The 25,101-nt window shown below is 48.4% G+C and overlaps 2 protein-coding genes across 2 annotated transcripts in view; both read right to left on the bottom strand.

The window, feature by feature from the left end:
- Window positions 1–148: 148 nt before the first annotated feature.
- On the bottom strand, window positions 149–3,427 carry LOC122378591 (sucrase-isomaltase, intestinal-like). The gene is made up of 2 exons (XM_043359828.1): window positions 3,028–3,427; window positions 149–2,665 (listed from the first exon to the last, which is right to left on the bottom strand). The coding sequence occupies exons 1-2, from the start codon at window positions 3,343–3,345 to the stop codon at window positions 272–274; spliced, it is 2,712 nt and encodes a 903-aa protein (XP_043215763.1). The 5' UTR covers window positions 3,346–3,427; the 3' UTR covers window positions 149–271.
- Window positions 3,428–10,710: 7,283 nt separating this feature from the next.
- Window positions 10,711–25,101, bottom strand: part of LOC122378590 — a 111,707-nt gene continuing 97,316 nt past the window's right edge. The window contains exons 10-12 of the mRNA XM_043359827.1: window positions 13,075–13,161; window positions 12,533–12,634; window positions 10,711–12,198 (exon numbers count right to left, since the gene is read on the bottom strand). Coding sequence (XP_043215762.1) covers window positions 11,028–12,198; window positions 12,533–12,634; window positions 13,075–13,161 — 1,360 coding nt within the window. The 3' untranslated portion in view covers window positions 10,711–11,027. The remainder of the gene's footprint in view (window positions 12,199–12,532; window positions 12,635–13,074; window positions 13,162–25,101) is intronic.

Here is a 25,101-nt window from a genome sequence, read left to right as displayed (position 1 = left end):
ATCCTGTTTTTATTTCCTTTTTATATTAATGCCTGTCGTATCGTATGTCTGCTGGTGTCTGAAAAAAAAAATAACGACGTCCAAGACGTTTAATCAGCGGTGTAACTAATGTGATTCGTTGTCGTACAGAATGATAAAAATTGCAATGTTATTTTTATTCGTAAAATTTATTTACAGTTAATTAGCCGAATTCAGTTGATGCTCGGCTGTGGAATATCGCTGTGTAAATAGGACGGCGGCTCTCTGCCGCGCGGTCAGCGGACAGCAGCTGCTACTGCAGGGTGACGGTGTGGTTGGTTGCCATGTCCAGGTTGGGCCGCACCGTCAGCACGTCCTCCACGAAACTCCAGTCTTCGAAGGCCTCTCCATCCACCAGCACGGCTGTTGGCTGGTGCTGGCCGTAGAACAGCACCGTCTCCAGCACCGGCTGGTGCATCAGGTCCGTCCTCGGCTGCAGCACGTCCATGTGCAGCTCGCCGCTCTCCAGCCAGAACTGGCTCCGGTAGAAGTCTCCCAAATAGGGCGCCAGGCGCGACTCGCCGTCATCCCAGTAGAGCTCACCGGCGGCCGTGTCGCCGAACACGGAGAGGTTGAAGGGGTTCCGCCGCGCCGCCGCCGTCGTCGTCTCGTTTCTCTGCCAGGGCAGGATAGTCCCGGCGCGGGCGTACACCGGGATCATCTCGTCCATGCCCACGTGGTACTGGAAGGTGGTGGTGATGTCGCCGCTGTAGGCCAGCTTGCCGTCTCGCAAGTCCCACCACTTGCCGGCCGGTAACGTGACGTTGACGGACGTCATGCTGGTCTCGTCCAGGATCGGCGCCACCATGACGCCGTCGCCCCACAGGAACTGGGTGTCGACGCCGCGCAGCGCCGGGTCCGTGGGGAACTGGAAGGCCAGCGATCGTACTACTGGCTCTCCAAACGCCCTGGCTCGCCAGAAGAGTGTGTAGAGGTAGGGCAGCAGACGGTAGCGAAGACCGAGCGCGTCGCGCGCCGCGGCCGCCACCGACGGCCACACGGCCGGGTCCTGGGCGGGCGTCCCGATCGTGTTGTGGTTGCGACTGAAGGGATAGAACGCGCCGAGCTGCGTCCAGCGCAGGCACAGCTCCTCGGTCGAAGCGCCGTTGAAGCCGCAGATGTCTGCGCCGACGTACGGGATGCCGAACATGTTGAACTCGAGCATGCCGACGACGGAGCGTTTCATGTCCTTCCAGCGGGCGGTGTTGTCGCCCAGCCAGTGGCCGGTCCACATACCGGAGCCGGGGAAGGTGGACCTGCCGACCAGCAGGCCACGACGTCCCTCCAGCAGCATGTCCATGGCCAGCCGCGTGGCCGACGCCTCAGCGTAGCCGAACAGGTTGTGCACGTCGTAGTGCAGGAACGGGTGCGTGTCGTTGCCCTGGACAGTGCTCATGCAGATGGTGTGATCCGACAGACGCTTGCTCTCGTTGCTCGGGTCGCGTACCCAGCGGGTTGGATATGGCGGACTGTCCCACTTCGTGTCTGGGCACTTGAGACTCCACGGCGGCAGGTCATCGGGCCAGTTGAACGGCTTCTCCAGGTTAGTTCCGAACGACGACGGCTCGTTCATGTCAATCCAAAAGCCGTCGGCGCCGCCGGAAATCTCCCGGAAGCGTCGCATCTCGTCCACCCACCAGTTCACCGTCTCGACCTTCAGGAAGTCCGGGAACAGGGTCTTGCTCTCTGGCCACACGTAGCCCACGACGTAATCGCGACAGCCCTCGCACTGGTCATCGGGCACCAGGCTGGCGTTCATCCACTTGATGAAGACGTCGCTCTGGACTCCGCGGTCGGCCGACGGGTAGCCGCCGTCGAACTCTGCCGCGATGGCCGGGTCGTAGATGTAGACGAAGCGCACCTCTTCCTGCTCCCGCAGCTCCTGTACGTAGGCGGGCAGGTCGCTGAAGTTGCGCGGATCGATGGTGAAGTCGCGCCGCACGTTCATGTAGTCGATGTCCGAGTACTGGATATCCTGCGGGATCTGGGCGGCCTTCATGCGCTCGCGCACGGCGCGGATGTCGTCCGTGCTCGTGTAGCCGTAGCGGCACAGCTGGAAGCCGAGGCCCCAGTAGGGCGGCATCACGGGCCGGCCGATCGTCAGGTAGTACTGGCGCAGCACCTCCAGCGGCGAGTCGCCGAAGAAGAAGTACATGTCCAGGATGCCGCCCGTGGTGCGGAACGTCAGTGCCGTGCTGCCGTCCTCCAGCCGGAACAGACGGTACTCCATCGCGTTGCTGTTGAGGAAGAGCACGCCGAAGCTGTGACCGAAGTCGTCCTCGATGGCGGTGAAGAACGGATGCGTGCCGTACAGGTTCTCGACTCCATCACCGGGCGGCCGGTCGAGTGCGAACACCGGCCACGTCTCGCCGACGTCCAGATCGTGTCGGAAGCTGTCGTGGTTGTTCTCGCCGAAGCCGTACACATCGCTCCCAGCCAGTACAAACGTGGCCTCGATGAACTGGTCGCTGTAGACGAACTGGGGCAGCATGCGCAGCACCTCAGCTCCGCTGTGCTGCACGCTGAGCTCGAACTCGCCGTCGGTGGACAGCGACATGTCGTAGACGGGGTAGTTGGGATCGGTCGGCAGCGGCGGTACGTCCAGCGGCACCGGCACCTCGTACCGGTCGGCGTTGGCGTCTCGGAACTGACGGCAGGGATGGGAGAGGGCGTCAGCTGAGGGGAGGAATTGTGGGTGGAGATGGGAGAGAAAGAGAAAGAGACGGAGAGAGGGGAAGAGAGAAGGAGAGAGAGCGAGAGAGAGAGAGAAAGAGAGAGAGGAGAGAGAAGAGAGGGTGAGATGGGTAAAGAAGATGGATACACACGGCTCAAACAAGAAGTCAGTGCATTGAGGGTTCATTCATTCGACCTACCTGCCTCTAGCTTTTATGCCTGGATTTCTAAAGAAGACAAACAAATCATTTGTTAACACTAACAGGAACACTTAGAGCTCGGCGTCACCCAACATCCAAACCAGACATCATCGCCGTGCCGACCGGCCGCGCTCACCGAGACTCCCAGTCGATGATCGTCGTACTCGACGGCCAGCACGTGCAGCCGGTCGACGTCCCCGCCGAACACGGTAGCCTCCGGTCTCCGGCGCTCCAGATAGGCCTCATAGCCGGTGTGGATCACTAGCGGCGGCCCGTCCAGCTGGTAGCCTATGTCCTCTGCGAGCAGACAGCGGTCTCCGGACCAGAGACAGGCCGAGTACAGCGCGCAGGTTTCCTCACTGGCCGTGTCCGGGCCGCCCGGGAGAGGACAGTCCAGATCCGCCGCCCCCGCCAGCGCGGCGGTGCAGACGAGCAGCACCCAGCTGAACTTCATTGTGTGCGCGACTGACGCGCTGCTGACGGCTGGCTGAGTTTAAGATGTGGGGGCGCGGCCGAGGCGGGGCTCAGATAGCCTGGGAGGGGGACCAGCTGGTTCGGTGGCGGCTCGAAGCGCGTCGATAGGCGTTATCACAAGTGTATTCGCGGCCATTGGGGCGACGTAAGAAAAGAAGAAAACAACCGACCCCAAGAACTTTAAATTATCAGTTAGCATGCATCTTTTCCTTGATCTGTAGAGAATTTACCATTAACCCGCGCCCCAGTGGCGGTCTCGGCCAACTTCGCCCTAGTGAGGGGGGGGCATATGTTACCACCCACCTCTAACTCAAAAACTAAGAGGGCTAGAAAGACGCGGTAAAAAGCAGTCGATAGCTCTCAATACGTACGTTTGAAAGTATTTCGGTCATTTTTCACCTTAGAGCAAAATTGGGGTCACCAGAGGTCATCAAAGGTCAAAATTTGCCAATTGTCATTATACTTTTCAGAAAACATGCCGCTATCTCAGGAACTATCGTAGCTAGAAAAACGCATGGAAAAGCAATCGATAGCTTTTGAACTCTTCTTTTGAAAAGGTCATTATCAATATTGTCCTCAGGTCAACGGTTTAGCCTCCAGAAGGCAAAAACTCCAAAAATAGCTGTTTTTACGAGAAGTGTTTTTCGACAATAACTTTCGACTACAAAATTCCACGACATTTCTATTGCCAGAATCGTGTTCCCCTCACCGAGACGCGTCGAATGAACTATAATTTGACCTTGAAAGGTCAACTTAAAAATTTGACCTCAGGTCAAGGTCATGACCTGACCGGAAAAGGTCATGTTGCATATCAGTCGATGCGTCTCAACAAGACAAACACAATGAGACCATCCCCAGCGTTCTATCTCTTTTCAATCGCGAGTTATTGGCAAAAAACTGTTTGTAGCCTCAAATGACCTCTGATGACCTTTCTAGAGGCTATCAGCAAAAATGACACCTTGGTCATCACGAGTGGACTAAATCATTGTGATTCTGAAATATTTGGACTGTTCCTATGCGTACACACGGATCTAGAGGCATTTTCATTTTTCTCCATTGACTTGTAATGGAAAGGTCATGCCACTGACCTGACCTTAGGTCACGGATATAAAAAAATCCGAGATATACAAATTGTAGGCTCCCATAACAGCATGCAATCCACCAAGTTTAAAACCTTTCTGACAAACACTGCAGGCTGGACATGATTGCAAACTTTTTTTAAGGCTTGGTCAGTTAACTTGACCTGGTGACCTGACCTGACATGACCTGGGGTCAAAAATTTCACACATTGTCCAAAATTGATGTACCAAAAGCTACCCCAAGCGGCGCGGCGCTACGCGCCGCGGTTTTTTATTCACACGCGAAAAACGCGACAGGGTGGTAACATATGCCCCCCCACTGGGGCGAAGGTTAATTGCTAGAGAAAATTGCATTTAAAATCTTCCATCTATGTTTTTTTTCATCGTTTGCACAATATGTTCTTTTATTAAGCTAAAAACACTAATTAGAAATAGTTCCCGCATCATCAAGAACAATAGGGAAGGCTTGAAGTGAATACAATAATCTAAACGGTGTTGTAATCTATGTGAAAACACTTCTAAAATTGCCTGTAGAAATATTGAAGGCAAAAGTTCAACTTTTTCACAAGACGGATGTCTATAAACCTATTCAACGTGTGACAACTCAGCCGGTATTTCGTCGCCTACAGCCCAGCTTTCCCTAGTGACCGATAGAGGCGCTGCTATCGATGTCCGCCCGTGCCGCCTAACGTGCTACCGAGGCACGTGCCTTGTAGTTGTGATGAGGAAGCATTCTCTCACCACTGCCCATGGCCGTAGCCTAACGTTCTCACCAGAGATTATGTAATGTGGGAAATGTGATCACGTGAGGAGGGATATTCTTCTGAATTGGAACCTGCTTATACCGAATGTCATGGCCTTCTCTACTCCACGTTTGTTGATAGATTATTTCATTGACTGGGTCTGCTGACGAGGAATCATCTGCTGTTTACTATTTCTATTGCCGGATATGAGAGACAGGGCAGTTGCGTTGCCTTATGTAGGTAGGTACGGCTAGATTTGTTGATGGTAATAAGATTTAAACGAGGATTGATGTTTATTTTGTCATCTTCCCACATAAACATGGCAAGGACATATTTCATGGAAAAGAGTGCATTGCATTTTTTGTAACATGTGTAGGTAATCGAAAAGTGGCCGAAATAAGCGCATGACGATACAATTAAATATTAATAACGTTTGTTGTCCAGATGGAAACAACTTGTGGCCATTTGGAAGCTGACCACTTGGCCCCGTCCACTTTGCCCCGTGCATGCCGTCCGAGACAAAAATATTCCAGCTCAGCTATTAGCGGGTAAAAGTAATAAAATTGGTGGAAGACGTGTACGATAACCACGCATTGCATGAACAAGAACGATTAAATAAAATTTCAAACGGTTATGGAACAAAATATGTAACACTAAAAAAAAAAAACGCAAAAATAGTAGCCTGGTAATAAATACTTTTCCGTATTATATCACAGAACAATGGCGACGGGCCGGAAACTCCGGTGTGGCTCATTTGAACGACCGAGAAGAGAAGAGAAGAGAATTGGTAACCAATAACTGGAGTTGACTTGAGAAGGACTAAAATACGGGGTGGCCACTTTGCTTCAGTCTTCCCTACATCCGAACGGTGAGCCATACAGCATATTACGAATGTAACTAAAGCTGCCGGGATGCCGCCACCTGTGTGCTTCGATAACAGCGCGGCGTGTCTCGGTGTCCCGGGGATACTGCCAGGTGGAACGGGCGCTGAATGGCTTCCCGAGGCGACCCAGCAGATAGAGAGATGATGAAAGAGCCAACGAAGTTTTTTAGACTTGGGCGACGTTATTCTGTACAATTGATCAATCGTCGTCGTGGCTTTGCAGCCTGGTCCGTCTATGTGGGCCGTAGGGCTAACGACACATCTATATCACGACATAAGCTGGGGCATAAACTTCTCTCGACATGCGGCTATGATGCCACCCAGCTGTAGCTCGGTTCCTAGACCACATAGAGGCAAGCGATAAGCAGCTTGCGAATAGAAGTTATCAATAGGCATTAAAAGAAATTTACCTGGCGGCTGGCATACACTCGTTTCATACCCTACATCCTGTCACTCATTCACGGAAGCTTTCAAAATAATCGCTTAGATGGTGTAGCAAGGGCAAATATGCAGGCATTGTTTATGGAGTGCAAAGGTCACTTTTACTGTGACCTGTTGCCTTTGTCTGGTTGAAGTTACCTAGAGTTCACATTTTAGCATGTGCGAAAAAGACGCATGATACGGGATTCAAAAACTTAAACTGCGCGTATAGGTGCCTCCGTTCATATCTATTCTCGCAAAGGGTAGGGGCCGGTGCGCCCATTACCTACAGCTTCCTTCGGGTACCACTCTGTCGGTACCCAGTAAAAAAACGAGTTATTTCCTTCACGAGGTTACACCGTATATTGATGAAAGACATCCATATTTACAAAGCTTGCGATTTATGTTGGTCTTACACCGGGTATAGAGCCGGACCAATGCATTCGTTTCCAGAGGAAACTTAATTCTCGAGCTACCCTACTTCGTAAACAACAGAGGAAGGTCGCTGCCAAACAAACGTTTAATTGCATTGCGCCGCATTGCTAGTTAAATGTAGTGTGTAAAAACATCAAATATTATGTGATTTTAGCTTGTCCTGGACAGATTGCTAACACGGTTGCTTTAGCATTGTTTTTCGACCAAACCTGTCGGTCACGTTCGGTACATAGGCATTACAATTCCAACGGCAGTCGTAGCCGGCACGGCAAAACATAACGATCGGCCTGTATTACAGAAAAAAAGCAAATAAGATGTTGTCCCGTCTATGAACAGCGATTACGTTAAACCGGCAGCAGAACGCGTGCAACATGTGAGATCATATCACCCGGGCTTAGATCTTCCGACAGTACCGATCAACGATAGCACACATCATCGGAGTCTCGGTCATCAATTGCTGACCGTCGCAGCTCCGCCGACCTTCCGAGGGATCACCTCATTTCTGACCAACACACAACCAGCGACGCCAAATCATCAGCATTCTCACTTTCCAGACGCGTTATCAGTGGGTGCAGGTTGACTAGAGACACTCAACAGTCAGCAACCAACTACCTTCAACCATCAAGGACCACGCGATTTTGCAGACCGTTATCCGCGAACCGCAGCGTCCAAGCCAGTCTGCTCGGCTCCACCTTTTCACCTCTTTCTTCTTTTGTCTTTGGCGTGAAGCTGTGCCGCTATTCTACGTCAGTCACAAGTGCGATCAGTTCTAATTGGATCACTCATTGCCGACGGGCCGACGCTGAGAGGTCCGTCAGAGCTTGTGGACGATATGCCACCGTCTCAGCTCACCCTATGTCTCTGTGAGCTCCACTCAGCCCTCAGCTCCATCGACTCTCGGCTCCCTCAGCTCTCAGCTCCATTGGCTCTCTGCCCTCAGCTCTCAGCTCCAGCTCTCCGCTCCATCAGCTCACATTTGCTCAGCTCCCAGCTCACCCAGTGCTGAGCACCAGCTCTCAGCGTACCCGTCCAGCCAGCAGCAGCAGCACCTGCAGCAGACAGCCGGGCGGGGAGACTCCCAGAGCCCGAACGCAGGCACGCAACACCAGCAGGGGGAGGCGGCCCAGGCTCGGCCGGTGACCGCCGTTCGACATCACTGGCGTGACCTCGGGTGATTCAGGCAGACGTTAGGTGACCTCAACTGACCTGGAGCAACTGACGTAGATGACCTCAGGTGAGCTTGTGTGACCCCGGTGGACGTATATGACCTTAGGTGACCTCGGCTGACCGCTGCAGACGCGGATGACCTTTGGTGACCTTGGCTAACCCGGAGCCTACATAGATGACCTCAGGTGACCAGGGAGGTAACTGATGACCTCGAAGCGGACTTTGACTGATCACTTGACGGAGAAGACTGTCCGGCGTCCTTCCTCAGATGCCGTCCATCTCACTGCCGTGATATTGGCTGCCCCCTGCCACGTCTACTGTGATGTGGCTGTCCATGCCGCCTTTCGCCTTCTCCGTCGGCGTTGGTTACGGTTTCCATGGAAACGCCTCACAGAAGGCATCCCAGGCACGAGGTGAACATGCAGAACAGGCCGAGCACGTATCGCAGCATGGTGGCGGCTGCTTCACTCCAGCTGCCTTCAAGAACGTCAGAGATGACGGTTGTCCGGTGCAGAGAGCTGTGGCAGCTCGAACTCAGCCACAAGGCACGGATAAGTTCAGACTGATAGATCTTGCACTGAGCACTGAGAGCTTGTTAACCGATGTCTCAGCTGTGAGCTCTCGGAGAGTTTCAAACCTCAGCTGATGATCTCGTCAGCTCTCTGTACCTCAACTTCTAGACTCGAGTAGCTGAAGGAGGTGACGTACCGGAGCTGACTGAAGCTAACTGCGGCCACCTCCAGAGCTGAATGCGTCCGTCCTCCTCCGAGACCGTCTCGCTCCCGACTGCAGTCAGTGCGTGGCGCTGGCAGAGGTGCCGACCCGCCGTCCAGGAGGTCTCAGCGGGAGGCACCTGCCGCACCTCCTGCCGACCGGGACTCCAAGAGCCGCGCTGGCCCCATTCACCCCGCGCGGTCACCAGTTTTATCCCGCTCTCTTGGGAGGTGACCTCCCAGGCCGCTGCGGCGGTAGTGGCCGGCACAAGAACGGTTGCCTTTTGCCAAGAACGGTATTTTGGGCTCGGTGGTCTCGCTGGGGGAGGCGATGCCGGCGTACTTTAAAACGGTGCGGGAGGCAAAGCCGGCGGAACTTTAAACTGTCCGGGAGGCCGGCAGCAGGCCGGCTGCCAGTGAATGAACGGAGCTGGGCGCACAGCGCACAATGGCCAGTAGGGATTGCTGTAGGGGCCAGTGCTGTATAGGGATTAAAATTACGTGTATACCATTATTATTGTCGTCTTTTTTACGGCATAATTATGGCTTTGGCAATGCACGCTTTCGTTCAAGCATGACAATGATGATAAGCTCTCGTTCTTGCTCACGCAATTCGGAATGCCAATTTTATTAAATGAGTTCGAGTTGATTGAAAATTTGTGTGCAATTTTTAGCCTTTACACCTACCTATGCATAGGTGACAGGAAGGGTGACCTGAGCGGGCCAACCGTTTTTTTTTCACAGTCTAAGTCATTTATTCAGACAATCTAAGTCATAATGATTTCAGATTTACCACGAGTGGAATTTATATAGGCATTTTCCAAGTTATGCTATAGCGAAATTTAAAGCCGAAATGCCCGAGTTTGATATAGGTACAGGGACCCGCAGTTGCTACTGTACAGCGACCCTGAGTAAATTGTCCCAGCACCCTCACAGGGAACAACGATAAGCTGTCAGAGGGTACTCACAGGAAACCTCAGCTGCTCTTGTACAGGGACCAGCAGTCGATATCAATGTTATCGGTTGTTACTGGACAGGACAGACGGTTAGACTTGGGGTTCGTGAACAGTAGCAACTGCGGGTCCCCGTACGTGTAAATGCAAGCCTAAATGCAAGCTTGAGGTAGGTAGATATACCAACATTGTGCATGCTGTCAATGCTTCTTTATTGTTTATGGCCGCATACGTTTTGCCTTCAAAATTCATTCACCAACCGTTCATCGTGTCCGTATCACAGGGACATTTCCCTCAGCCCAGGCCTCAGCACCATCTGAACAACGTTCGGGTGCTTTAATATTTTTGCAAGTTTCGTTTTCTTTCATTGTCTCTCCCTCACTTATAGTGTGAAATTTGTTGCGAAATTGACTCGATCCTTACCCACCGATACCGAAAACTAAAATGCCTTGGCTTAGCATTTAACGCTCTGTCATCCTAATTATTCGCTGAAGGTTTAAAAGCAATACATATTTTGGTCGGCGAACCGTGAGCGGGCATTTATTGATGTGACCTGGACCTGATGACCTGACTTCCTAAGCCAGGACCTCGTGCTCTAAAAGTTCGCAATAGGTGCATTAGCCGACCCCGTCATCGGCGATCCCGTTGTCTTCCCACGTTATATCGTCAGCGATAGGTTGGTCAGTACTCAGTGGTCACTGCTCGCGCTTGAAATATGAGGAGCCGGAGTCAGAACCGTTATCTCCGATGCATTTTGTCCCGATCCAGTTTTCCAGTGCACGAGCGCACGGGAACCGTCTACGGTCTATCTTTAGGTATCGCATCTATGTTTATCGGTGATGTTGATGATGGTGGCTTTGCTAGACCTTAGTGTGCAGAGGCTCCGAATTCGGGTATCGATGTTCAACGATTGGCTTCATAATCCACCACTAGCATTACGCAGACAAACCTATGTCTGAAAGTGTTCTATTTCAACTTGGACAGTATTGCTGAGTTGGCGATGAAGTGCTCGCCATAAGCCACTACTCATAGTTTGTGTTCACATTACAAGGCACATACGTTCCTTCTGTACGGCGGCAAGAACATTTATCATATCACAGCATGTGATAAGGCCTACATGATTCCTTCCCATTAGTCACTTTAATCATATATCCCTTCCGTGAATGCCACACCAGACGCAAATACCAAATTGATACAAAAATTGTACTTGGAAAACATTGACACTGATATTTACATAGCGAGCTGACGTGGGCGGCGGCGCGGCGCGGGCTACACGCCCGTCTGGGTGTCACTGGCGATCAGCTGGCGGCGCTTCCACACCGTCGGCGACGCGCTCTCTGACTTTTTCAGTTCGTACACGTTGGCAGTGACGCTGCGGCCGGCCGGCCGGCGCGTCCGCCGCGGCGGCGCCTCGGCCTCGGCGGCTCGCCGGCGCACGCGCGGCTCGGCCGGCGGCGACTCGGCGGCGGCGGCCGTCTGAGGGCGCACGCGCCGCACCGGCGCCGGCGCCGCCACCACCGTGTGCTGCGAGATGTTGGGCGAGGTCCGCGAGCGGGCCATCTCTCCGCCGCCGCCCGAGGGTAGCACGAGTTGACCGAGCGTCACGTGGTCGGCGGGCGGCGGCCGGACGCGGCGGCGCGGCGCGGCCGCCGGCGGGCCGCCCTCCGAGCCCACCGAGCCGGTGCTGTCGGCGGACGGCGATCGCACCACCTTCAGCTGCGGCCGCGCCGGCTCGCCGCCGGCCGTGATGACGAACCCTCGTTCTCCGACCTGGCCGGAGACGGAGCGCGCCAGCGGCTGGATGCTCAGAGAGCCGGTGATGGGCTGCTCGGAGCAGTGCGAGTCGGAGCTGCTCGAGCGGTGCCGCTGCCGGCTGTCGAGCACCGGCGCCGAGTCACGCTCCGCCAGGAACACGTCGTCCAGGCCGGACACAGTCTGACACTCCTCGATGTAGGGGATGTCGTCGCCAGCGCCGGTGGAGCTGAGCGCGCCCGTCGACGCCGGCGCCGGGATCGTCAGACTGGCCGTGATGACGCCGCTGACGTCCAGCTCGGGCGAGCTGAGCCGGCGCTCGCAGCGGCCGGTCAGCTGCGGCGCCGGCGCGGCCACCGTCTGGTCGGAGCTGCTGCGCTGGCGCGGCGTGGGCCGCATCAGCAGCGGCCGGTCCGCGGCCTGTAGGCTGCCGCGCCGGCCGCGCGGCTCCGAGCCGGAGTCGGACGCCTGGGAGGAGGACTTGTCGCGGCGCCGGAACCACCGCGAGGTGGCCGGCCGCTCCTCGGAGCTGCGCTGCTCCTCGGAGGCCTGCCGAGTGGAGCTGGACGAGCGCACCCGCCGCCGGAACCAGCCCCCTCCGCCTCCGCCTCCCGCCAGGTCCTCCCGCGAGCCGGACTTGTCCCGGCGCCGGCTGCGCTCCCGACCCGTGTCAGCCTCCTGGCGCCGCCTGGCGGCAGAGAGCGGAATAAGAGTCAACACAATCTGACGCGCTGGCGCTACAGTGGAGCTCAAAGGCTGGAGGAACGGGATGAAGTGGGGGTGATCGAAAGCGACTTTCAGAGGATCAATTAGGTCAGGCATGCAGTTTTGTTTTGAACAGCATAGGGCGTGATCGATCAGAAAATTCGTCCCTTATAATTGGTCATTTAGACACTAAATTTAAACTGCTTTCGAAATAAATATTTCTTTTTGCCCCGTTCCACGTCACTTTCACGCTCACTGCCCTCTCGACATGTCCCTTGACCGATTCAGAGTACCAAAGTTGATAGAAGAGCACTGACCTAAATCTGCGAGATCTTTCCGCGGTGGGTTTGCTGACAGTGGGTTCTTGAGGCGCTGGTTCTCGTTTTCTTCTTCTCAGTTCGTCGCCGCCGTCCCGCGTCCTGACGGTAGTCGAAATATTAGTTTTTTCAACCGTTTTAATACATGGAGCTTCTCCGTCAAGACGCTTTGCCATTTCAAATAACATATGCTGATATCTATGCAAAGTATTGCTAGATTTAGCGTTCGAATGTGCCGCCTAATGAAATAGATGCAACGAAATAGCTCGATGCGGCGTAATTTATAACTATCATCATCTTTTAGTTTTACCATGGTTTTACTTAATGGTTCAGTAAACAAACTGCAAATGCAACGCCCTTGCCGTAAGCGTTTTACTTAATTCGTCCTCACACCATTCGCTTGGTTAATTCGTAATTCGAGCAATTATCAGTGCAGCGTTAGTATTTATGATAAAATTATTTATCGGCAAATAAATCGGCGCTGCATTTAAACGGTACCAGTTCAGTGACTGGTGCAGCTCCGGAGAGTCGGCTGTACTGACCGTTCCCGATCGGTGGCGGTCGCCGGCTGCGAGCCGCCCTCACTGCACTCGAACACCGAGCTGCTCGTGTCCAGCTCCAGGTCGACCCTGCCGCAGGCCAGGTCAACTGGGTCAGACACGGGCGAACAGATACGTCAGGGTCACACACACCGGCTGGGAGAGACGGGGTCATTTAAAGAGCAGAGGCCAATCTAATGACACACGATTACCGATGCTCTGCAAATAACTGGAAAGAAACTTCAGAAAAAGATCCAAGTGTAAAAGACGTTCTGTGTGGAAGCACTTCAGAACTTCGACTTCCGTTTAATCATAAATAAAACTATGCGATCTAGAGGGTTCCAGTCTTCGAGAAAGATAAAGGTGTACAGCGATCACCAATAGAAAAGAGCTAGTGAAAATGGTGAAGGACTTTATACTGGTGTTCAAATGGTAAAAAGAAGCTTTTAACACGTTCAAGACACGTTGAAAAGTCATCGAACGACGAACCAACATAAAACAAGCAATAGAAAAGTTCAAGCTTTGGAGACAATATAGAAGGATTTTGTGCTGGCAGTAGGCAGTTCGTATGCTTATTTGACGTCTTGCTATCATGTGGCTGATTTTTTCCGTGTGGCACCTTGCGGTAATTTGGCAGAAAATCATTCAAGGTGATGATGTGTAAGTACCTATTGAAAGAATGCTCCTGGGCCCCGCCGATTTTTCTTTGGCTGATGGCAGTATCCATCGAGCCATGCGAAAGCAGTGGTTAGGCTGCGCCGCCTTACACCGCTGCGATGCGGTACAGCCTACCTACCAGGCAGCTCCGGCGAGGCACCTCCCATTGTTCGTTGTTGAGGATACACGGATAATATGGAGTTTTACTTACATTCGTTGCTGTTTATCATTGGTTAGTACATCGGAAAGGGGTATATAAGAGACATACATATGCATCGTGCGATCGGAATCTCTTAGAATTTCGTCTTATTCACGATGTTATAAGATTAGAAAAGGATCGCACTAAGCTGGGCATAAAGGAAATTATATCTCTGTATCTCCTCAGCGTTCAATGCAACCTTGACGAACTACCTACCTCCTTCACAAGCAGCGACTAAATGCTCAAAAGAAAACGGATGAGCCTGATATGCTTTTTCGCATTCCTTTTCGTAAGAATTTCAAGATGAGAATGCTCGAATTAACAAGCGTGAATAAATGAAGAAAACAAGAGAGGAGACAGTTTCAACAAAGAACGATAGTAAACAAGTAAATGGGTTAGAATCAACTTACCAACAAAATAAGATAAGACGCCGATACAGCGTGGGGAGGTTGGAGGAGTGGTATATCACGGGGCTGGGAGGAGGGGGAGGGGTCACGACACGCGTGGCATGCAGATGTTAGCTCACGTTGTCAGTGGTCGGCGGGCACATTCACAGGTGTCAGTGGTCGCTAGGCGAGCCGCGCTTATCTACAAAAAACGGAAACGGACCAGCGTCAGTCAACGTGCGTGCTAAACGTGGCCGGGCCGGGAATTGACGTCACAGGGGTAGGGTAAAGTGCCTAATTAGCGACCCTTTCCGATTTGCGACCTACCTCCCTACAGAAAAACTGGCAGGAGAAAACGGGGTAAAAACATCGTCAAAAGGTCAGCCATACTTTGGTTATCAAATTGAATTATTTTCCGGTCGTCGATGTTTCTGGTGGGACGTTTCAGGTGAGTTTAAATAAAAATAACGAGTTTCTTATCCAAAACGTGTGTGTTTGGGCCCTCTCTGATGAAAAGCGATGCACATTAGGATGATGCACCTTTTTTATTCTGAATCGACATTCCTTTTTCAATTGATTGCCGTTTTCCCATAGTGAATCGCTCAACTGTGCACAGCATGGCGGTTAAAAATGTGTCGCAACTCATATTTCCTATTCGCGCCTGACATGGTCGCAAATAGCTCAAGAAGGGAAAGAAAGGGGAAAAGAGAGAAATGAAAATGAGGTGTTGTTGAAGCTTGCAATGTGTGGCAGGGGATGCCAAATGTCGTCACCGACTGCAGGGGTGCCGAATTCAGCGCGGACCTCGAATAGCATACGAGATAGCCCGCAAAATTTGGGTTTCCGCCTTCTTTTCGCCTTCGGTGCATCACGTGATTAGTTTTTACTTACGTAAATGTGTTGGATAAACGTCCCTGTTCGAGTGATTGAGTGCTTTGCGTATAAAATTACCTTTTTGAGATCATATTTCATCTTTTCAGTCGTCGCATTTTTTGCCATTGTTAATATGGGTAAACCCATAGACTTATTAGCGACCCTCCCCGGTCGCTAATCGGGACGAATTCCCTATTAGCGTTTTTTGCAATGTGTTGCCAAAATGCTCACTACAAATAAGTTAGTGAATATTGGGGCAGAAAATGACTATATTTTAATAGAAAAATGAACGATCTCTCCGAAAATCAAGCCAGTAATACAGTGGCACCCACAGAGCGTGAGCAATGACGGTTCAAATTAAATGTCCGTGAAGTTGGCGACGTCGCCAGCGACTTTTCCAGCGACGAGCACCGATTTTAGCCAAAACCTCGCCCAAGGTCAATTGGACCATGAGGATCACGAAAATCGAACCCATTCACCCCTAAACCTTGACCTTCAAGGTCAAATTCAAGGTCAAAGGACGGGGAACTGAAAAAGTGCCACTAAATATTGTCCGATTTTCAAAATTTTGGCACCAAAATGTAGCGCGTGCTGAGTTCTAGCCGCACATCGAAAACCATTTTCATCAAGGTCAAACTTCAAGGTCAAATTCAAGGTCAAAGGACGGGGAACTGAAAAAGTGCCACTAAATATTGTCCGATATTCAAAATTTTGGCACCAAAATGTAGCGCGTGCAAAGTTCTAGCCGCACATCGAAAACCATTTTCATCAAGGTCAAACTTCAAGGTCAAATTCAAGGTCAAAGGACGGGGAACTGAAAAAGTGCCACTAAATATTGTCCGATTTTCAAAATTTTGGCACCAAAATGTAGCGCGTGCAAAGTTCTAGCCGCACATCGAAAACCATTTTCATCAAGGTCAAACTTCAAGGTCAAATTCAAGGTCAAAGGACGGGGAACTGAGAAAGTGCCACTAAATATTGTCCGATATTCAAAATTTTGGCACCAAAATGTAGCGCGTGCAAAGTTCTAGCCGCACATCGAAAACCATTTTCATCAAGGTCAAACTTCAAGGTCAAATTCAAGGTCAAAGGACGGGGAACTGAAAAAGTGCCACTAGATATTGTCCGATCTTCAAAATTTTGGCACCAAAATGTAGCGCGTGCAAAGTTCTAGCCGCACATCGAAAACCATTTTCATCAAGGTCAAACTTCAAGGTCAAATTCAAGGTCAAAGGACGGGGAACTGAAAAAGTGCCACTAAATATTGTCCGATCTTCAAAATTTTGGCACCAAAATGTAGCGCGTGCAAAGTTCTAGCCGCACATCGAAAACCATTTTCATCAAGGTCAAACTTCAAGGTCAAATTCAAGGTCAAAGGACGGGGAACTGAAAAACTGCCACTAAATATTGTCCGATCTTCAAAATTTTGGCACCAAAATGTAGCGCGTGCAAAGTTCTAGCCGCACATCGAAAACCATTTTCATCAAGGTCAAACTTCAAGGTCAAATTCAAGGTCAAAGAACGGGGAACTTTAAAAATGCTACGTCACCAGCGACTTTTCCAGCGACGAGCACCGATTTTAGCCAAAACCTCGTCCAAGGTCAATTGGACCATGAGGATCACGAAAATCGAACCCATTCACCCCTAAACCTTGACCTTCAAGGTCAAATTCAAGGTCAAAGGACGGGGAACTGAAAAAGTGCCACTAAATATTGTCCGATTTTCAAAATTTTGGCACCAAAATGTAGCACGTGCAAAGTTCTAGCCGCACATCGAAAACCATTTTCATCAAGGTCAAACTTCAAGGTCAAATTCAAGGTCAAAGGACGGGGAACTGAAAAAGTGCCACTAAATATTGTCCGATTTTCAAAATTTTGGCACCAAAATGTAGCGCGTGCAAAGTTCTAGCCGCACATCGAAAACCATTTTCATCAAGGTCAAACTTCAAGGTCAAATTCAAGGTCAAAGGACGGGGAACTGAAAAAGTGCCACTAGATATTGTCTGATCTTCAAAATTTTGGCACCAAAATGTAGCGCGTGCAAAGTTCTAGCCGCACATCGAAAACCATTTTCATCAAGGTCAAACTTCAAGGTTAAATTCAAGGTCAAAGGGCGGGGAACTGAAAAAGTGCCACTAAATATTGTCCGATTTTCAAAATTTTGGCACCAAAATGTAGCGCGTGCAAAGTTCTAGCCGCACATCGAAAACCATTTTCATCAAGGTCAAACTTCAAGGTCAAATTCAAGGTCAAAGGACGGGGAACTGAAAAAGTGCCACTAAATATTGTCCGATCTTCAAAATTTTGGCACCAAAATGTAGCGCGTGCAAAGTTCTAGCCGCACATCGAAAACCATTTTCATCAAGGTCAAACTTCAAGGTCAAATTCAAGGTCAAAGGACGGGGAACTGAAAAAGTGCCACTAGATTTTGTCCGATCTTCAAAATTTTGGCACCAAAATGTAGCGCGTGCAAAGTTCTAGCCGCACATCGAAAACCATTTTCATCAAGGTCAAACTTCAAGGTCAAATTCAAGGTCAAAGGACGGGGAACTGAAAAAGTGCCACTAAATATTGTCCGATCTTCAAAATTTTGGCACCAAAATGTAGCGCGTGCAAAGTTCTAGCCGCACATCGAAAACCATTTTCATCAAGGTCAAACTTCAAGGTCAAATTCAAGGTCAAAGGACGGGGAACTGAAAAGGTGCCACTAAATATTGTCCGATCTTCAAAATTTTGGCACCAAAATGTAGCGCGTGCAAAGTTCTAGCCGCACATCGAAAACCATTTTCATCAAGGTCAAACTTCACGGTCAAATTCAAGGTCAAAGAACGGGGAACTTTAAAAATGCTACGTCACCAGCGACTTTTCCAGCGACGAGCACCGATTTTAGCCAAAACCTCGTACAAGGTCAATTGGACCATGAGGATCACGAAAATCGAACCCATTCACCCCTAAACCTTGACCTTCAAGGTCAAATTCAAGGTTAAAGGACGGGGAACTGAAAAAGTGCCACTAAATATTGTCTGATATTCAAAATTTTGGCACCAAAATGTAGCGCGTGCAAAGTTCTAGCCGCACATCGAAAACCATTTTCATCAAGGTCAAACTTCAAGGTCAAATTCAAGGTCAAAGGGCGGGGAACTGAAAAAGTGCCACTAAATATTGTCTGATTTTCAAAATTTTGGCACTAAAATGTAGCGCGTGCAAAGTTCTAGCCGCACATCGAAAACCATTTTCATCAAGGTCAAACTTCAAGGTCAAATTCAAGGTCAAAGGACGGGGAACTGAAAAAGTGCCACTGGATATTGTCCGATCTTCAACATTTTGGCACCAAAATGTAGCGCGTGCAAAGTTCTAGCCGCACATCGAAAACCATTTTCATCAAGGTCAAACTTCAAGGTCAAATTCAAGGTCAAAGGACGGGGAACTGAAAAAGTGCCACTAGATATTGTCCGATCTTCAAAATTTTGGCACCAAAATGTAGCGCGTGCAAAGTTCTAGCCGCACATCGAAAACCATTTTCATCAAGGTCAAACTTCAAGGTCAAATTCAAGGTCAAAGGACGGGGAACTGAAAAAGTGCCACTAAATATTGTCCGATCTTCAAAATTTTGGCACCAAAATGTAGCGCGTGCAAAGTTCTAGCCGCACATCGAAAACCATTTTCATCAAGGTCAAACTTCAAGGTCAAATTCAAGGTCAAAGGACGGGGAACTGAAAAAGTGCCACTAAATATTGTCCGATCTTCAAAATTTTGGCACCAAAATGTAGCGCGTGCAAAGTTCTAGCCGCACATCGAAAACCATTTTCATCAAGGTCAAACTTCACGGTCAAATTCAAGGTCAAAGAACGGGGAACTTTAAAAATGCTACGTCACCAGCGACTTTTCCAGCGACGAGCACCGATTTTAGCCAAAACCTCGTCCAAGGTCAATTGGACCATGAGGATCACGAAAAATCGAACCCATTCACCCCTAAACCTTGACCTTCAAGGTCAAATTCAAGGTCAAAGGACGGGGAACTGAAAAGTGCCACTAAATATTGTCCGATTTTCAAAATTTTGGCACCACAATGTAGCGCGTGCAAAGTTCTAGCCGCACATCGAAAACCATTTTCATCAAGGTCAAACTTCAAGGTCAAATTCAAGGTCAAAGGACGGGGAACTGAAAAAGTGCCACTAAATATTGTCCGATTTTCAAAATTTTGGCACCAAAATGTAGCGCGTGCAAAGTTCTAGCCGCATATCGAAAACCATTTTCATCAAGGTCAAAATTCAAGGTCAAATTCAAGGTCAAAGGACGGGGAACTGAAAAAGTGCCACTAAATATTGTCCGATTTTCAAAATTTTGGCACCAAAATGTAGCGCGTGCAAAGTTCTAGCCGCACATCGAAAACCATTTTCATCAAGGTCAAACTTCAAGGTCAAATTCAAGGTCAAAGGACAGGGAACTGAAAATTTTTGAGCTTGAATTTGACCTTGAAGTTTGACCTTGATGAAAATGGTTTTCGATGTGCGGCTAGAACTTTGCACGCGCTACATTTTGGTGCCAAAATCTTGAAAATCGGACAATATTTAGTGGCACTTTTTCAGTTCCCCGTCCTTTGACCTTGTATTTGACCTTGAAGTTTGACCTTGATGAAAATGGTTTTCGATGTGCGGCTAGAACTTTGCACGCGCTACATTTTGGTGCCAAAATTTTGAAGATCGGACAATATTTAGTGGCACTTTTTCAGTTCCCCGTCCTTTAACCTTGAATCTGACCTTGAACTTTGACCTTGATGAAAATGGTTTTCGTTGTGCGGCTAGAACTTTGCACGCGTTACATTTTGGTGCCAAAATTTTGAAGATCGGACAATATCTAGTGGCACTTTTTCAGTTCCCCGTCCTTTGACCTTGAATTTGACCTTGAAGTTTGACCTTGATGAAAATGGTTTTCGATGTGCGGCTAGAACTTTGCACGCGCTACATTTTGGTGCCAAAATTTTGAAAATCGGACAATATTTAGTGGCACTTTTTCAGTTCCCCGTCCTTTGACCTTGAATTTGACCTTGAAGTTTGACCTTGATGAAAATGGTTTTCAATGTGCGGCTAGAACTTTGCACGCGCTACATTTTGGTGCCAAGATTTTGAAGATCGGACAATATCTAGTGGCACTTTTTCAGTTCCCCGTCATTTGACCTTTAATTTGACCTTGAAGTTTGACCTTGATGAAAATGGTTTTCGATGTGCGGCTAGAACTTTGCACGCGCTACATTTTGGTGCCAAAATTTTGAAGATCGGACAATATCTAGTGGCACTTTTTCAGTTCCCCGTCCTTTGACCTTGAATTTGACCTTGAAGTTTGACCTTGATGGAAATGGTTTTCGATGTGCGGCTAGAACTTTGCACGCGCTACATTTTGGTGCCAAAATTTTGAAAATCGGACAATATTTAGTGGCACTTTTTCTGTTCCCCGTCCTTTGACCTTGAATTTGACTTTGAAGGTCAAAGTTTAGGGGTGAATGGGTTCGATTTTCGTGATCCTCATGGTACAATTGACCTTGGACGAGGTTTTGGCTAAAATCGGTGCTCGTCGCTGGAAAAGTCGCTGGTAACGTAGCATTTTTAAAGTTCCCCGTCCTTTGACCTTGAATTTGACCTTGAAGTTTGACCTTGATGAAAATGGTTTTCGATGTGCGGCTAGAACTTTGCACGCGCTACATTTTGGTGCCAAAATTTTGAAAATCGGACAATATTTAGTGGCACTTTTTCAGTTCCCCGTCCTTTGACCTTGAATTTGACCCTGAAGTTTGACCTTGATGAAAATGGTTTTCGATGTGCGGCTAGAACTTTGCACGCGCTACATTTTGGTGCCAAAATTTTGAAAATCAGACAATATTTAGTGGCACTTTTTCAGTTCCCCGTCCTTTGACCTTGAATTTGACCTTGAAGTTTGACCTTGATGAAAATGGTTTTCGATGTGCGGCTAGAACTTTGCACGCGCTACATTTTGGTGCCAAAATTTTGAAGATCGGACAATATTGAGTGGCACTTTTTCAGTTCCCCGTCCTTTGACCTTGAATTTGACCTTGAAGTTTGACCTTGATGAAAATGGTTTTCGATGTGCGGCTAGAACTTTGCACGCGCTACATTTTGGTGCCAAAATTTTGAAGATCGGACAATATCTAGTGGCACTTTTTCAGTTCCCCGTCCTTTGACCTTGAATTTGACCTTGAAGTTTGACCTTGATGAAAATGGTTTTCGATGTGCGGCTAGAACTTTGCACGCGCTACATTTTGGTGCCAAAAATTTAAAAATCGGACAATATTTAGTGGCACTTTTTCAGTTCCCCGTCCTTTGACCTTGAATTTGACTTTGAAGGTCAAGGTTTAGGGGTGAATGGGTTCGATTTTCGTGATCCTCATGGTACAATTGACCTTGGACAAGGTTTTGGCTAAAATCGGTGCTCGTCGCTGGAAAAGTCGCTGGTAACGTAGCATTTTTAAAGTTCCCCGTCCTTTGACCTTGAATTTGACCTTGAAGATTGACCTTGATGAAAATGGTTTTCGATGTGCGGCTAGAACTTTGCACGCGCTACATTTTGGTGCCAAAATTTTGAAAATCGGACAATATTTAGTGGCACTTTTTCAGTTCCCCGTCCTTTGACCTTGTTTTTGACCCTGAAGTTTGACCTTGATGAAAATGGTTTTCGATGTGCGGCTAGAACTTTGCACGCGCTACATTTTGGTGCCAAAATTTTGAAAATCGGACAATATTTAGTGGCACCTTTTCAGTTCCCCGTCCTTTGACCTTGAATTTGACCTTGAAGTTTGACCTTTATGAAAATGGTTTTCGATGTGCGGCTAGAACTTTGCACGCGCTACATTTTGGTGCCAAAATTTTGAAGATCGGACAATATTGAGTGGCACTTTTTCAGTTCCCCGTCCTTTGACCTTGAATTTGACCTTGAAGTTTGACCTTGATGAAAATGGTTTTCGATGTGCGGCTAGAACTTTGCACGCGCTACATTTTGGTGCCAAAATTTTGAAGATCGGACAATATCTAGTGGCACTTTTTCAGTTCCCCGTCCTTTGACCTTGAATTTGACCTTGAAGTTTGACCTTGATGAAAATGGTTTTCGATGTGCGGCTAGAACTTTGCACGCGCTACATTTTGGTGCCAAAAATTTGAAAATCGGACAATATCTAGTGGCACTTTTTCAGTTCCCCGTCCTTTGACCTTGAATTTGACCTTGAAGTTTGACCTTGATGAAAATGGTTTTCGATGTGCGGGTAGAACTTTGCACGCGCTACATTTTGGTGCCAAATATTTGAAAATCGGACAATATTTAGCTGCACTTTTTCAGTTCCCCGTCCTTTGACCTTGAATTTGACCTTGAAGTTTGACCTTGATGAAAATGGTTTTCGATGTGCGGCTAAAACTTTGCACGCGCTACATTTTGGTGCCAAAATTTTGAAAATCGGACAATATCTAGTGGCACTTTTTCAGTTCCCCGTCCTTTGACCTTGAATTTGACCTTGAAGTTTGACCTTGATGGAAATGGTTTTCGATGTGCGGCTAGAACTTTGCACGCGCTACATTTTGGTGCCAAAATTTTGAAAATCGGACAATATTTAGTGGCACTTTTTCTGTTCCCCGTCCTTTGACCTTGAATTTGACTTTGAAGGTCAAAGTTTAGGGGTGAATGGGTTCGATTTTCGTGATCCTCATGGTACAATTGACCTTGGACGAGGTTTTGGCTAAAATCGGTGCTCGTCGCTGGAAAAGTCGCTGGTAACGTAGCATTTTTAAAGTTCCCCGTCCTTTGACCTTGAATTTGACCTTGAAGTTTGACCTTGATGAAAATGGTTTTCGATGTGCGGCTAGAACTTTGCACGCGCTACATTTTGGTGCCAAAATTTTGAAAATCGGACAATATTTAGTGGCACTTTTTCAGTTCCCCGTCCTTTGACCTTGAATTTTACCCTGAAGTTTGACCTTGATGAAAATGGTTTTCGATGTGCGGCTAGAACTTTGCACGCGCTACATTTTGGTGCCAAAATTTTGAAAATCAGACAATATTTAGTGGCACTTTTTCAGTTCCCCGTCCTTTGACCTTGAATTTGACCTTGAAGTTTGACCTTGATGAAAATGGTTTTCGATGTGCGGCTAGAACTTTGCACGCGCTACATTTTGGTGCCAAAATTTTGAAGATCGGACAATATTGAGTGGCACTTTTTCAGTTCCCCGTCCTTTGACCTTGAATTTGACCTTGAAGTTTGACCTTGATGAAAATGGTTTTCGATGTGCGGCTAGAACTTTGCACGCGCTACATTTTGGTGCCAAAATTTTGAAGATCGGACAATATCTAGTGGCACTTTTTCAGTTCCCCGTCCTTTGACCTTGAATTTGACCTTGAAGTTTGACCTTGATGAAAATGGTTTTCGATGTGCGGCTAGAACTTTGCACGCGCTACATTTTGGTGCCAAAAATTTGAAAATCGGACAATATCTAGTGGCACTTTTTCAGTTCCCCGTCCTTTGACCTTGAATTTGACCTTGAAGTTTGACCTTGATGAAAATGGTTTTCGATGTGCGGCTAGAACTTTGCACGCGCTACATTTTGGTGCCAAAATTTTGAAAATCGGACAATATTTAGTGGCACTTTTTCAGTTCCCCGTCCTTTGACCTTGAATTTGACCTTGAAGTTTGACCTTGATGAAAAGGGTTTTCGATGTGCGGCTAGAACTTTGCACGCGCTACATTTTGGTGCCAAAATTTTGAAGATCGGACAATATTTAGTGGTACTTTTTCAGTTCCCCGTCCTTTGACCTTGAATTTGACCTTGAAGTTTGACCTTGATGAAAATGGTTTTCGATGTGCGGCTAGAACTTTGCACGCGCTACATTTTGGTGCCAAAATTTTGAAGATCGGACAATATCTAGTGGCACTTTTTCAGTTCCCCGTCCTTTGACCTTGAATTTGACCTTGAAGTTTGACCTTGATGAAAATGGTTTTCGATGTGCGGCTAGAACTTTGCACGCGCTACATTTTGGTGCAAAGATTTTGAAAATCGGACAATATTTAGTGGCACTTTTTCAGTTCCCCGTCCTTTGACCTTGAATTTGACCTTGAAGTTTGACCTTGATGAAAATGGTTTTCGATGTGCGGCTAGAACTTTGCACGCGCTACATTTTGGTGCCAAAATTTTGAAAATCGGACAATATTTAGTGGCACTTTTTTAGTTCCCCGTCCTTTGACCTTGAATTTGACCTTGAAGTTTGACCTTGATGAAAATGGTTTTCGATGTGCGGCTAGAACTTTGCACGCGCTACATTTTGGTGCCAAAATTTTGAAGATCGGACAATATTGAGTGGAACTTTTTCAGTTCCCCGTCCTTTGACCTTGAATTTGACCTTGAAGTTTGACCTTGATGAAAATGGTTTTCGATGTGCGGCTAGAACTTTGCACGCGCTACATTTTGGTGCCAAAATTTTGAAGATCGGACAATATCTAGTGGCACTTTTTAAGTTCCCCGTCCTTTGACCTTGAATTTGACCTTGAAGTTTGACCTTCATGAAAATGGTTTTCGATGTGCGGCTAGAGCTTTGCACGCGCTACATTTTGGTGCCAAAATTTTGAAAATCAGACAATATTTAGTGGCACTTTTTCAGTTCCCCGTCCTTTGACCTTGAATTTGACTTTGAAGGTCAAGGTTTAGGGGTGAATGGGTTCGATTTTCGTGATCCTCATGGTACAATTGACCTTGGACGAGGTTTTGGCTAAAATCGGTGCTCGTCGCTGGAAAAGTCGCTGGTAACGTAGCATTTTTAAAGTTCCCCGTCCTTTGACCTTGAATTTGACCTTGAAGTTTGACCTTGATGAAAATGGTTTTCGATGTGCGGCTAGAACTTTGCACGCGCTACATTTTGGTGCCAA

This window comes from Amphibalanus amphitrite, unplaced genomic scaffold (assembly GCF_019059575.1).
Source record: "Amphibalanus amphitrite isolate SeventyFive unplaced genomic scaffold, NRLGWU_Aamphi_draft 000062F_arrow, whole genome shotgun sequence".
NCBI classification, from domain to species: domain Eukaryota; kingdom Metazoa; phylum Arthropoda; class Thecostraca; order Balanomorpha; family Balanidae; genus Amphibalanus; species Amphibalanus amphitrite.
The sequence above is the reverse complement of the archived record's forward strand: the minus strand, read 5'-3'. Positions and strand labels throughout refer to the sequence as shown.